General features: G+C 52.8%; 1 protein-coding gene across 9 annotated transcripts in view; it reads left to right on the forward strand.

Moving 5' to 3' along the window:
• The window catches only part of RIPOR1 (RHO family interacting cell polarization regulator 1), a 136449-nt gene that overhangs the window by 71448 nt on the left and 50489 nt on the right, over window positions 1-14512 (forward strand). The window contains exon 1 of one of the 9 annotated variants that reach the window (XM_019488992.2): window positions 12508-12630. The exons of the other annotated variants lie outside the window; for them this stretch is intronic. Coding sequence (XP_019344537.1) covers window positions 12564-12630 — 67 coding nt within the window. The 5' untranslated portion in view covers window positions 12508-12563. Of the gene's footprint in view, window positions 1-12507; window positions 12631-14512 lie in introns of those variants that run through there. 9 annotated transcript variants of the gene reach the window in all.

The following is a 14512-nucleotide window of genomic DNA, read 5'->3' on the forward strand; positions in this document are numbered from 1 at the left end:
ACCTGTTCTAACCAGAGACTGATATGAGCCCCCAGCCATATAGCAAGGCCCAGGACCAGCACCGTGGGATTCCTGCATCTTGCTTTCCACCTGGCAGTTGGCCTAGCCAGTGGTTCCATCTTTGCTTTCGATGCCTGGGGGAAAAACCATGGAGTAAGCTGGCAGGGGGAGGGAAGATGGGAGAGCAAAGGCAGGCAACGTGGGACAGGGAGGGAAGTGCAGAGGCTGGAGCTAAGACAGGAGAGAAGATCTGAGGGGAATAGGGGTTTTAGGTGACAGAAAGCCCCACCTCCACCTGGGCAGGGCCAATAGCGGGCTCCTTCTGTTTATGGGTGGACTTTGCAGAGAGGGGTCTGCCACTGTAGTTGCCAAGTCACTTTTCTAAGAGGTGAAGGAGACTCAGGCTGTCTTCCCAGCCCCTCCCATCCCTGCTGCCACTCTCATCCCTGCCGGCCCATTGCCAGCCCCAGCATGTGCACTCTGCCCTGTGGGAGGCTGCAGTGCTGCAGGGAGGGAGGCACTGTGAGTGGCTATTAATTTAACTCAATTACTCTGTGGGCTCTGTCCTGCTCAGCTATGCTGCTGGCTTAGCTTGTGCTGTCTCACTCCCCTGTGCCCTCAGCCCTTGCTCCCCTTGGAAACACTCTCACACTTGGCAAGTCTTCCTGCAAGCCCCAGCCCAGCGGGTGCTGTGAGCCAGCACTGCTCTGGCCTCTGTTGGTGCTGAATTTGGACCCAGACTTATACCTTTGTTCTGGGAGAACGCAACCCTCAGACTGACCACAACAGCTGGCAGTTGATAATAGGCGAGTTTATTGATACAGAATGATAACAGAAAAGCAACAATGCAAACAATCAAGGGATTCTATATCTACCAATCCTAGGGCCCTCATCTTGTCAAAGTACATCTGGTCAGGATGCAGGCTCCACTCTGAGGCTCTTTCTCTTAGGTGTCAGCAGTCTGGAGGTGGGATGCTGAGGCCCACAGCCCACCTCTAGTGGGGTGCATGAGACAGGCTGCTGGTATGTGTCCTCTGTCCATGGCCATCTCAGGGACCCTTCCTGGGGGATGGGGACCCCTCTCGGGGAGGAGAAGGAGGAGGAATAGGCAGTGACAACAAGGAACAGGGGGGGATGAGGCAAAGGGAGGGACAGCAAGGAAGGACAGGGAGAGACTCTTTGTTACTGTCAAGTCTGTGCTTTTGTATTCTCCTTCCCTCTTGATGACTCTTTATCCGTGGCTATCCCCGGTTGGTTGTCTCTCTGTGGTCACATGTCCACGTAGCCCTCTGGGCCTTCTCCTAATTTCATAGTTTCACAGTTGGTAGGTTCGGAAGGGAACTAAGCAGATCCTAGTCCGAACCCCTGCCATGGCAGGAAAGGATGCTGGGGTCAAATGACCACAGCTAGGTGGCTGTCTAGCCTCCTTTTGAAGACCCCCAGGGTAGGGGCAAGCACCACTTCCCTTGGAAGTTGGTTCTAGCTCCTAGCCACCCTGACAGTGAAGTAGTGCCTCCTGATATCTAGCCTGAATCCACTCTCAGTTAACTTATGGCTGTTGTTCCCTGTTACCCCCAGTAAGTGCTCGGGGGAACAGGGACTCTCCCACTGCCTGCTGGTCCCCCTTGGCAAGTTTATAGGCGGCCACCAGATCCCCCTCTTTTGTGGAGGTTGAACAGGTTCAGGTCCCATAGCCTCTCCTCATAGGTCCTACCCTGCTGCCCCCCAATCATGTGAGTGGCCCTCCTCTGGACCCTCTCGATGCTGTCCACATCCCTCCTGAAGTGTGGTGCCCAGAACTGGACGTGGTACTCCAACTGCAGCCTGACCAAAGTTGCATAGAGGGGGAGGATCACCTCTCTGGATCGGCTTGAGATGCACCTTTGGATGTATGACAAGGTATGGCTGGCCTTGCTGGCTGTGGTCTGGCATTGGCGGCTCATGTTCATCTTGGAGTCAGTAATGACTCCAAGATCCCTTTCCGCCTCTGTGCTTTCAAGACGGGAACTCCCCAGCCTGTATGTATGCTGTGGATTCCTTCTCCCAAGGTGCAGCACCCTGCATTCATCTACGTTGAATCCCATCCTATTCTTATCTGCTCACTTTTGTGTGCAACTAAATCTAGTTGCAGCCTCTCTTTCCCTTCAAGTGTGTCCACCTCTCCCCACATCTTAGTGTCATCAGCGTGCTTTCCACCCCCTCGTCCAAGTCGCTGATGAAGATGTTAAACAGTGCAGGCCCGAGGACTGAGCCCTGGGGTACCCCACTGCTCACATCTCGTCAGGTTGAGTACGACCCATCCACCACTACTCTCTGGGCGTGCCCCATCTGCCAATTTTTTACCCATCCAACTGTGTAGGCATCAATGTCACAGTCGCTTAATTTATTGATGAGGGTGGGGTGAGAGATGGTGTCAGAGGCCTTAAATTCTAGAAAGACTACGTCCATGGCAACACCATCATCCAAGGATTTAGTTACTTGGTCATAAAAGGCAGTCAGGTTGGTCAGGCAGGACCTGCCTTTGATGAACCCATGCTGATTGCCCCTGACCATGATCTCCCCTGCAGGCCCCCTGCAGATATGCTCCTTAATGATTCTCTCCAAGATCTTCCCAAGCACCGAGGTGAGGCTTACAGGCTTATAGTTACTTGGGTCCTCCTTCCTCCCTTTCTTGAAAATTGGGACCACATTAGCCAGTTTCCAATCTCCCGGCACCTGGCCAGATGACCACGAATGCTCATATAGCCGGGCCAAGGGCTCCGCGATGACCCCTGTCAGCTCCCTTAACACCCTTGGGTGGAGGGCATGTGGACCTACAGATTTAACAGATGTCTAGCCCTTCCAGAAGATCCCTAACTACATCTGCGCTGACTGAAGGCCCGGCAGAGCTATCCCTGAGATTGTCCCTACCTCTGGTAGGTGGGATATCCTGGTCCCTGTTCAGGAAAACGGAGGCAAAGAAACTGTTAAAAATATCAGCTTTCTTGTCTGGCTTAGCCCCAAGATTACCGTTTGCGTCTTGCAGGGGCCCTACGTTGCCTGGTGCCCTCTTCTTGCTCCCAATGTACTTGAAGAAGGACTTTTTGTTGTCTTTAACCCTGGATGCTAGCCTGAGGTCCATCTCTGCCTTGGCCTTCCTAATAGCCCTCCTACACTCCCGGGCCAAGGAGGAGTACTCCTCCTTGGTGATAGCTTCTCCCTTCCACTGCTTGTATGCCCCCTTTTTAGTCCTCAGGCATTGCTGAATGCCCTTGCTGAGTCAAGGGGGTTTCTGAGCACTCTTACCTCCCCCCTTGCTTCTCTCAGGGACTGTTAACCTTTGGGCCTGGAGGATCGCCCCCTTAAGGTACGACCATCCCTCGTGGACTCCCCTCTCCTCTACCTTTTGGGCCCTCAGTGCCTCCCCCACTAGTCTCCTAAGCTCATTGAAGTTGGCTCTTCTGAAGTTGAGGGCTTTTACCTTGGTGTAAGCCATTGATACCCTGCGTTGGATAGTGAAATCCAGCAGGTGATGATCGCTATTGCCCAGGTGGTCAAGGACCTGTAGTCCCCTCTCCAGGTCATCCCCCGTGGCCAGGACCAGGTCCGGCAAGGCGTTACCCCTCATGGGGCTATGCACTTCCTAGATAAAGTGAAAGTCCTGTAATACAGCCAGGAACATAAGCAAGCAGTCAGACCTGGCTGTCTGCTCCTCCCAGCAATTGTCTGGGTAGTTTAGGTCACCCATGACAATAACTCCCTTGACCTAACCGCCTCCATAAGCTAATTGGAGAAGTCTTGGTCGAGCTCTTCTCCCTGGTTGGGTTGTCTGTAGTAGACGCCCGCCGAAACAACCCTTTTGCCACACCCCCCTTGTAGTTTGACCCAAAGTGTCACTGCCCTACCCTCCTGTAACCCGAAGCTAATCCTTGATGATGTGAGATGCTCTTTGACATAGAGCGCTACCCCCCTACCTTTCCTCTCTGTCCTGTCTCTTTTATATAGGGTGTATCCCCGAATGTCCACCGCCCAGTTGTAGGTAGGGTCCCATCAGGTTTCTGTGAACCCTACTAAGTCTGTTACTTATCTGGTGTTATGGGTCAGTATGGTACATACTTCCTTTGGTTCCCAGGCTGTTTTCTAGACTGTACCCTTGTTATGTTAGACAACCTGTCTGCCTTGAAGAGTGTGATCTTGTGTTATGGCATACCCCCCTCAATTCTCAGTCTGTGTCCATCCCTTGACCTTGTTGTGCTAGACAGCCCATCTGTTTTAAGAGCCATGAGAAGCTGTACCTGTCTCCCAAACTCTTTAGAAATCCATTTAACCCCTGCTGCCCATCTTGACCCCTTATAATGCATATATGTATACCTGTAAACCAATTCCCAAAAAGCAGATCTTTACATGCCATTTTTAAGCCAACAGTCTCTGCTGAGCTGTCACCCAATGCATTGGAGCTGCCTGTATGTCGCCTGGAGCCCAGCAGCATGGAGAGCTGTGGAGGGGAGAGCACTCCGGCTACGTGAGGTGCCCGGGGGCCCATGATGTTGCTTTAACTTCTGGCAAAAAAACAAGTCTCAGTGTGTGTGGTGCTCTCCCACCTGCCTGCCCTAGGTGGTTCCTTTGTATAGGGCCAGCTGCGGGAGGGGGCAGAGAGGGAAGAACCTTTTCTCGGGGGTTGCATACCTTTGTGTTTGGAAACATGTACTAAAATATTTGCTAAATATACAGGTCCACAAGTGGCTAGGAAGAGGCCTCCTCCCATCTAGCTGCTGTGACCTCAGGGGCCTGGGCCTTTCCCTGGCTGCCTTTGCCCTAAGCGGCAGCTTTTCAGCAGTGGCAGGCCCTGGCATGCAAGTGGGGCGAGGGGAAGCTGGAAGTGTCTGGAGTCTCCTGTCTGCAGCTGGGGTGGTGATTCTCTGTTCCAGTCTTAAGCACGTGGTGCTAAGCTGGCTCTGCTCTCTGCTGAAGAGACTGAGCTGCTTTCTCTGGGTCTTTCCCTCTTTTCTGGACTCTTTGGCTAGGTATAGAGAGAGCTCAGACACAGGCTGTCTTCCTGGGAAACTTGTCTGGCTTTGGCAGTTCTGGAGATGGGGCTGGCTGTGAGGAGAGCTGGGGCTGATATGCAGCTTTGCTTCAACTTCATCCAGAGGTATGGGGCAGCTGCTCCAGCATATGGACCACCCTGGGCCCAAGAACCATGGCTTGGGTACTGCTGCCATTAGATAAGCACCCAAAGGGGAAGGGGACAGAGACAAGAGCTAGCAGTTTCCAGGAGGAAGCTAGCAAATTCTGTGTGCAGGTGAGGTGACTATGCTGGTGAGCTGGGCAATGCTGCCCAGCTCTTGAGGTGTGCCTTCAGGGAGCAGGTGCTGCTCTCTGGTTCCAAGCCCAGTGAGCTGGGTGGGAAGGGCCTCTAGTGCAGACGGGAGGCTGTAGGTTGCTGGACTCTTGTTGGGGAGGGGATGGAGGCTGCATGCATTTGGGGAGGCTTGCTGGGTTCAAACCCTTCAGGAGGACACAGCTGTTTGCAGCCTGGCTTCATAGGTCTGGCTGGTGGAGCAGTACTCTTGGTGGTTGTTGTCTTTTCTCCTTTGCAGCCCAGGGGTAGTTCTTGCCTGGAGAGGCAGGGCACAGTAAGTATGGTCATGTCCCTGCCAGGGCAGGTCTTGGTGCCCTTCAGCCCTGGAACTGTCTGGCTGTGGCAGTGTTAGCTCTGACTGAGCAATCATGGTCCCAACCCTCTGTCTCAGATCTGTGGAGTTCTGGGCTTTGTCCAGTGCTGAGGGAGCTGGTTTGGGGGGTTTGCAGCTTGTGTCCGTATGTTGCTGGGACCTGGGTGAGAATGTGGTGCCAGTATCCTCCCCTGCCCCTGGGAGTCCTGCAAGGTGGATGGTGGCCAAGTCATGAGAGCTGTGCCTAGGGGGGGACTACCACTTAAGCATTTTGTCCTGACACCAGTGGCTTCCTCAGCAACTCCCAATTATGTGTGCTGCTCCCAAGCCCTTTTGGCACATGGGGTTGTGTGGGGTCATGTCCTATCTTCCCCTTGGGTGGACATATTCTGAGAAGCCCAGCTTTGTAGAATAATCCACTTCCCATGTCTTGCCCTCCCTGCTCACACCTTATCAGAGACATCCCTTGCTGATCCCACAATGCCTGGAGGGAGGTTGTGAGGGAGCCTTTGTGCCCACCAGGTGGGGGTTGTGTAGCAGGGTAGGAAGGGATCTCCCCCCAACACCCTGTGCCTTCCTTATCTCCTCTTCCTCATGCTGGGCAGCAGGGGGTGCCCCCTCCCCAGCCCCCCCACCTGGCAGTCTCATTTGTCTTAGGTTGGTGTCCTTGTTAAGATTTAATGAGAACAAATGAGATGGCGCTGAGTAAAGCTTTTGGCACACTGCCTGGGCATGTGCTGCATCATGGCATCATGTGGCTGGGCTCTTGGAGCTTGGCGCCCCGCAGGCAGTGCTGGAGACACCTCTCCTTTTCTCCCCTGTTGTGGGTGATGTCAGTAAGTAGTGCAGCTGGCCCCTTATGCCTCTTTGCCTGGTCAAGTGGCTTTGGCCTGCATCTGCCTCTGCACGGCCTTAATACTGTGGTGTCTGTGGCCCTGAGCAGTCAGGGGTAGATAAAGGGTGCCTCTTGGAAGTGCTTCATGGTGTAAATTACTTTCCAGCCTGGTCAGACTGCAACTCCAATGCTCAGAAAGAAGGAATCCCCTGGATAGAGGTTACGTGCAGCCCTTGCTCAGCCCCCTGCTGCCTATGCATGGAAGTGGGGTTTCATTATTGGCCTGGAGGGATTCCTGTTCTCTTCTCCTGAGCTGTGCCAGCTGCAGCTCTGAGCAACTGGGCGGACAAGCCATTCGTGAGCCACAGTGCTTGCCCTATAGCGTTATCCCATGACTGCACCATAGCTGTGGAACCCTGCTGCAGTCGCACTGCGCTCAGGGAGGGGGTTTTGTGTTCAGTTCCTTGCAGGCCACTGCTTACTTCGTCAGCAAAGCAGAGCAGAAACTACAGAGAGTCCACTACAGCTGGGAGTTGCTTCCGCGTTGCTCTTGCTGAGCTCAGCAGCTCAGGATCCCTCTGCAGAAGGGAACAGGAATTTCTGACATCAGCTGTCTAGTCTGCAATGTTGCCTTGTGCTGTGGTGTCTGAAAATACCTGTTAGGCAGGTGCATGCTATGGGCTGCTCTCCTGAGTTGCTGAGCTCATAAAACCTCTTGGGCCAAATCCCTTGGGAGAGAGATGTAATTCAGAAGGTCCCAGCTAAGCCCCAAGGAAAGCTGGGATGTGACATGGTACATTTTTGCTGGGAAGAACTCCACTCATCGATGCAGGGAGCAGCCAGTGTGCTGCCCTGGCTCAGGTTTATACTCAGTGGGAGAAGCTCAGCTTGAAAGGGCTAGATCTCAGTAATCTGGCATGGACTTGGATACAAGAAACCAGCCTGATGGAGGGAGTGATGGGGCAAGCAGTGATTAAATGAGCTTTGATAATTACAGACTGCACAGGGCTTTGAGGACAGTCATCAGCCATTTGTAGGTTGCAAACAGCCTCCAGTTGGGGTATGGGATGATGGTGAGGCAAATAGAGGAAAAGGTAAAATTCAGCTGAATAGCAGGGGCTGAAGAGCAAAGTATAGTTATTCCCCTCGCCCCTCCCAGAGCGGGGAAGCCTTGCTCCTGATATAGCATGGCTGGACAGAACTCTGGTGCACATAGGAAGGAACAATCCAGCAGCGGTCTCTTGTGGGTGGGTGCACCAACTTGGAGGTTCCCACGCTGCCTTTTGCAGAGAATTGAAGGGTTGCTCAGGCATTTGGGGCTGGCAGCTCTGCTGCTGGCTGGGGAAGCCTCTCTCAGCATGTTGTAAATCAGTGGTGCTCAATCTTATGTCCTCACGGGCTGAACGAGTCGTGTGGAGTTGGTCTGCAGGATGGATCCCATGGGATGTGCTATATCATCTGGCTTATAGGGCTCCCCCATGGGTCCCAAAATAATGGCAGTGGGAGAGTGGTGGCAGCTTTAATTGCTGTGGCTTTCAGAGCTGCAGCAGTTAATGCAGTCACCGCCAAACTTCTGCACCCGTGGGAAGCTCTCCAGGCTGAATGACACTGCCCCACAGGCTTTATTTCATGCCCAGGAGAGAGGTTGATAGAGGCCTAGGTAAGTCTTTCTAGGGCAAATATGTTTGCTATGCCTACAGTCACCTGAAGGTGGCACCCTTGGCAAGGCATCTTCTCTTAGCCATCTCATTCCTGCAGTGCCACTAATTAGGCAGCCTGCAGTTGTTGCTAGGCTTGGAGTCCCACTGGCTAATTAACTGGGCTGCATCTTGTGTGTCTCTGCCATTTGCTCTAATTGTCACCTCTGCACGATCCCAAAGTGACCTTGCTAACTGCAGCAGTTGCACTGAGGAGCAGCCCCTGCAGGAAGTGGACTTCTCTGAACCTGCTGAGCAGTACTGGGATCCGGTTCAGTGTCCTGCCTTGTTGAGAAAGCTGCTGGCTGTGTGCAGAGGCCAGTTCCTGGGAGGTGAAGGTCAGTGTGCTTTCACAAGTGGTAAAAGGGCTAATCTACTCCCATGTCTTCTCCGCATTATTAACAGCTGGGAAGTTGGCAGACTGCAGGGTTGATAGCTCTTCTGAAGAGGAGAGTGCAACCCTGAGACCTTGATGATTTTAGAGGCCTTAGTGCTTGTTTTCCCTGTGGTTGTGAGACTATGCTCCAGAGTGACATGTAGCAGGCTGTCTGGGCGATGGTCTCTGCTCCCCTTTTTGTGGGCCCTGTACTGAGGGACACATGCCAGCTTCAATAACTTCAGGCCCCCCTGAAAATAGGGTTCCCATCTGTGAGGAGAAGGGACTCAGCTTCTCTTAGGAGCTGGGGAGGGAGTGGGGGATGATGACACCCCAGCCCTGCAGACAGCCAGGAGGATGCTGCTGCTGCTCTAACCTGACCTTGCTTTAAAAGCAGCAGCAAACAGGAAAGGAGCCCGGTAGGGAGGTGGCTTTTCCTTTTCTTCCGAGATGACGAAGTTGTTCCTGGCTGTGGAGCTATTCTGCTTGGGCCTTTCCCTGCTGGAGAGATGGGTGGCAAGGCTAGAGAAGCCAAGGTTGGGGTGGAAAGTGCTGCTGTCAAGCTCCTAACTTGGGTGCTGCCCCTCCTGAATGAACTGCAGCTCCGTCCTGTGCCCCACCCCAGTGGGGCAGCCCCAGCCCCACTCCATCCCTCACTGCGGGGCCTTGATCTGACCCCCCCCCCCCCAATGCCCCTTCCCTGCCCCCTGTGCATTCACTGCAACAGACTTACCAGCTGCATGCAGCTCTCCACGCTGCTGGGCTGTGCTCTTCGCTGCCGCCTATGTCCTGTGCTGCAGCTGCTTGCATGCATGGGGCACTTATTGTCCACATTGTCGGTCACATCAAGCTGATTTCCGATACAGACAATTGTCTTTATCGGTGCCGATCTGATACCAGACCTATGTATTGGTGCACCTCTAGATATACATGTTGATTTCCCCCAGTGGCTCAGTGTGGCTTACAATAAAAGACAAAATAATTTAAAAAAACAAGTGAAATGATACACAAGGTATATAACACAAACTCCCCAAGCAATACTCCAGCTTAATCTTGCTTGCTAAATGACTGTCCAGATGAAAAAAAGTCTTACATTACTTCTGGAACAGTGATTCACAATCAGGGTGTCACAACACCCTGGGTGTCTTGAGATCCTTTTAAGAGTGCCATGGGGCATTAACATGGTTCACAAAATAAACCCAGAGATTTCAAATAGGAATTTGTCAGAATGTAATTACTACTACTTGTTGTGGTCTCTGAGTTCTGCGCAACAGAAGAGCTCTGTCATTTTTTTTATAGTAAAAAAAAATGAGTGAAAACTAAGAGCTGGCATTTTCCAAAGGGTGCCTCAGTCTAATCAGGGTGCCCTGAGTCTAAAAAGGTTGAAAACCACAATTCTGGAAGCTGTCCAGGCTCAGACCCTGGTGAGCCACAAAGGGGAAGGGCTTCCAGAACAGAGGGACTACTACTGAGAATGATGTCCTGCTTGTTTTCACCAAGTGAACTTAGCGTATGGGTGGAACTTGCAGGAGGTTGCTCTTGGCTGACATTACGGTTCAAGCTGGAACATCAGGGAGAAGGCAGTCCCTTAGTTATCTAGGATCTAGACATTTTGCTGTTGCTGCTGCTTGTATTATAGTGATGTCTGCCTGTCCCAGCTGTGATCTGGCTCCTGTGTGCAGATGCATGGTGAGGAACAGTCCCGGTCCTGATGAAATGTCCTTCCAAAGAGATGAGAGAGAAAAAGGGTTGGAAGGACAGCATTTGGCCAAGATCATGCAGTAAGTCAGAACATAGAGACAAGTCTCTGGGCCTCCTGACTCCTCCTGTACAGTAGATAGGCTTGACTCCTTCTCAAGTGTATTATTTCCTAGACCATATTGTCTTTGCCTGTAAACCCCTCTGTCATGTGGATGTAAAACCACCTGCCTGCCTCCAGGGAGAGAAGGGAAGTTTGTTTAATGGGTGAAGAAGCATTATGAAAAGGTCAAACATTCTATGGATGGCTGCTCTGTAAGTCTTCCTTTCAGTCTGGGTTCCCACGTGTGTCCCTGCAGTTATCTTTAGTCCCTCCATGCTATGTCTGGTCTAAGGGCCGAGTGCTTGGACCATCCTCTTGGCCCTTGTGGTCTGGGGGCAGTTACAAGGCTCATTCAGCTGTGCTTGCCTCCTTGCCCCTCTGCATCTCTTGCCCTTGCTGCTGCCCGTGACTTTGCATGACCCAGGTCAGCTCCCTGTCAATGTCAGCTCCTTGGCAAAAGTTTCAGCAGAGTTGAATTAAAAGTAAATTGATTCTCAGAAACAGCCCCAGTCCAGGACTGCCAACTGGCGCCAAAAAGGATGTCAGTGAAACCCAAACAAGGAGGCTGCTACAGCAGCTGCCCCTTGCTGACTCCCTGTGCACAGCCCCTTGCAACCTTATGGCTGGGACGGGAAAATGGCAGGTTGTGTCACTAGCTGAGCATCCCAGGGTCTGGGCTTTCAAGTGCCCCACCAAGGGGAAGGGTGGGGGCGCGTTGTTCTTTTGCTGCTTTCTCGTTGTTAAAGCTCCTGAATGGCTCTCATGAAGACAAGAGGGGTTTTCCACTTGCATTTCAGGATACAAATATAGGTCTTTGTCTAGTAGATTATAAATGTAGGTCTTTGATTGGGGAGCTGGTGAGATAGTTGCATCCCAAGAGACCAGATCGGATACTGAAGGATTGTTTGCCTGATTTTCCCAGTCCCACTTGGATACACTAGTTTTTTCTTAATGTTAAACTCTAGTGTGTCCTGAACCTGCAAGAGGAAGTTTTCATAACCATTCTGCCTTTACAGGGACCAGAGGATCCATGTGTACTGCAAGGCTGAGGGTGATTTTTGTGCTGTGGCATGACACACTTCTGGAAGCTATTGGGTCTGATCCCTGCTTGTGGGCAAGAGGAAGGGCCTGGTGCACAGAGAAGCAATGGCTGGGCTTTTCCTCCTCCTCTGTTCATTTGGAGAAATCTTGGGGGTGCCAGAAGAAAAGTCCATACTTGGCCACCAGATAACCTGCACCAAAGCCGAGTTCTTGGCAGGCCCAGACCAGCTGCAAAAGTGGGAGGTGACAATGTTGGTAATCACAAGGACTCTCTTGGCTTCCTGCTGGATGCTGCTTGTGTCATTGTGCCATTATCTGCTCTTACCTGTCTGGTGCCTACCCAGAATGGGGCCTCTTGGATAGGTGTGGTGGTGGATTTGTCTCTCGGGGTTAGTCTAGGGTTTGGAGTCCCACTCCTTAGCTGCGTTCTAAGTGCTGTAGATTCACTGCGTTATTTTGGGCAAGTCCTTCTTTGCCCATGCCTTGTTTTCCCTTGCCAGTAAATCGGGACTAATGCTACATGTCTGTCCCATGAGACAGCTGCAAGCCTTTGTGGGCGTGTGAAGGGATTTGAAATCTTTGCAGGGAAAAAGTTGTTAAGAAAAGGTCTCAACAGTAGCAGCTTGCAAAGATTCCTATGTTGATCCTGCCATGGCTGCCTAGGTAGAAGGCTAGTACCACTGGCCCCTTGCCCATGAGGCTCTGGACCCTGCAGGTGCGTGGGCCTTGCCAGGCTGAGCGGAGCAGGGGCACAGCCTGGGAGGAGCTCAGCTGTTCTTAAGGGAAGTCAAGGGAAACCTGCATGCTTTCCAAACCGTGGAACCAAACTACATAGATTCAGGGCCAGATACTAGAGCAAGCAGGGGGAGATGGGTTGACTTGGGACCTGGCGGAGCACTCGCAAGGTTCCCTGCCCTCCCTTGTTCCTCAGAGCAGTGTCAGCAGTGGTGGGGTCCCCTCCCTGCAGGAGGGACAACGTGGGTTTGACTCACTACTCTGGAACAGCAGGAACTGTGGTGATGTCAGGCCTCTAGTAGGGGAAGTGTGGGTGGAGACTGCAGGCCCTTCTCAGCAGCCCGGGGAGCTCTCCCTGCCAGAGCACAGGAAGAGCGAGCAGAGCCAGCCACGGCACACGCAGCCCTGCACAGTCTGACCCCTCATGAGAGGGGGCGCAGCAGCAGCCACGTACTGGCACCACAGCCCCAGAATGAACAGCAAGTACAAAGGTACCGTGACTTCCTTTGAGTCCTCTTTGTGTGGTGCCAAGCTTCACCACCACAGGCTCCCCACACCACCCCCAAGATTTCTCCTCGTTTTCTCTGATGTGATTATTCATAGCACCCAGGGGGAGCAAGCGCCAGTGGGACATGGGCCCGGTTTGACTCTCCTGTGTTGAGGATAGGGAGCAGGGGTAACAGGCTTGTGGCAGAGACCACAGGGACGGGTGTCAGGGGAAAACCTCCATAGCCGAGGCAGCGGTATGGGTGTCGGGATGAGTGGGATACACTTTGCAGCTTTATTTTTCTCCCAGCCCTGGCCTGAAGAGATGTCTGCCCTCCCCTCCTTAGTCTAGGGTGGCAGCTCCCCTCATATTTCAGTCAAGTTCCATCAGCACTGGTGTGGGCAAGGGAGTCTGTCTAGCTCCATCAGTGACTCGGGATGAGCCTGAGACTTGGGCCCTGGCATGGGCAAGGCAGAACAGGAGTTCATGTCCTGGCACTGTCTGGCCTGCCTCCTGCACAATTTGTTTGCATGCTGTTGATTCAGACAGGCAGAGGTTTGAAATATGCATAGAGATCTGGACAGTCCGGAGGAGGAGAACTCTTCTGTGGTGCCGGAGCCCTGGCTTCTATTTCTAGTTCTGCCACTGACTCCCTGCGCGTCTTGGGCAAGACCCTTCCTCAACTGTGCCTCAGCTTCCCCTCTGAGACCTAGGGCAAACAACCCTCTTGCTCATGGGGCTTGGGAGGTTCTGTGCAGCATCTGCAAGATGCTTTGAGCCTCACAGAGCAGAGACAGGCAAGGTGGCTGCTGCAATGATAGTGTGTAAACACGACTGCGGGTAAGCAGTATCCAGGAAGTGGCTGTGGGCGTTCTCTCTGGTTTCACAGATGAATGTGGGGCTGCAAGGTGGGACTTGGACAGATGCTGGAGCAAGGCGGTGGGAACCCCACTGCAGCCAAAGCCTGAGTGAGAGGCAGAGCATGTGGGCTAGCCCCCATGCTTTGCCCAAGCTGCTGCACCCCTTTGCAGTGGAAAACCACATGGGCAGTGTCAGACCCCTGAGGCAAAGCCTGTTACGTGCTCCAGAGCTGTGAGCTTTTGTTGATCTCCGTCCTGCTGTTGCCTGGGTCCCCTTTCTCTCAAGAGTTGTGATGTTCCAGTGCATTGTCCCACTTGTCTATTACACTGGGATATGCAGTCCCCAAGCTATCCCTGGCCCTGAGGGGGCACCTAGCTCTAGCATGGTCCTCCTTACCCTGCTGGATCTCTGCTCTGGCTCTGAGTCCCTATGCCCACTGGGCTGTTGTCAATCCCAGAGTCCTATGTTTTGGGAAGGGCCCCTGGAGCCTGCAGCACATGGTGCTGGCTGTCCCAAACACTCCAGGTGTGCTGTGCTGCCTCGAGCTCTCTGGTGTGGCACTTTCTGTGACTTTAGTGTTGATGCTTTACTCCGTGAGTCAGTGCCAGGCTGGTTTCCTCCTGTCACACTCCTACAGTTTTACCATTTAAATTGCTATTTACAAATGAGATCCCTGAAATAAGCAGTGGCAGAAGCAGCTTGGGAGCTGGAACAGGTGACACTGAAATCCCCATTGCAGCTGGTAGGAGTTTTTAAACGTGTTGGGAGTGGGGGTAGGGTTGGTAACCTGTTGTTCAGGGGGATAGCTGCTTCCTCATCAGTGCTACTAGCAGGGCTATGGAGCACAGGGGGTAGAAGCAAATAGCTGCCCCCCCACCCAGCACATACTGGTTAGGACTGGCAATCCTGACAGGCTGAGAGCAAGAGTTGCTGAGCCTTGGTGTAGAACAGTAGTCTCCAACCTTTTGAAGTAGGAGATCACGTTTGGCATTTAAGAGCAACCCAAGATCTACCGTTTGCCACCG

Source organism: Alligator mississippiensis, chromosome 10 (genome assembly GCF_030867095.1).
Source record: "Alligator mississippiensis isolate rAllMis1 chromosome 10, rAllMis1, whole genome shotgun sequence".
Taxonomy (NCBI): domain Eukaryota; kingdom Metazoa; phylum Chordata; order Crocodylia; family Alligatoridae; genus Alligator; species Alligator mississippiensis.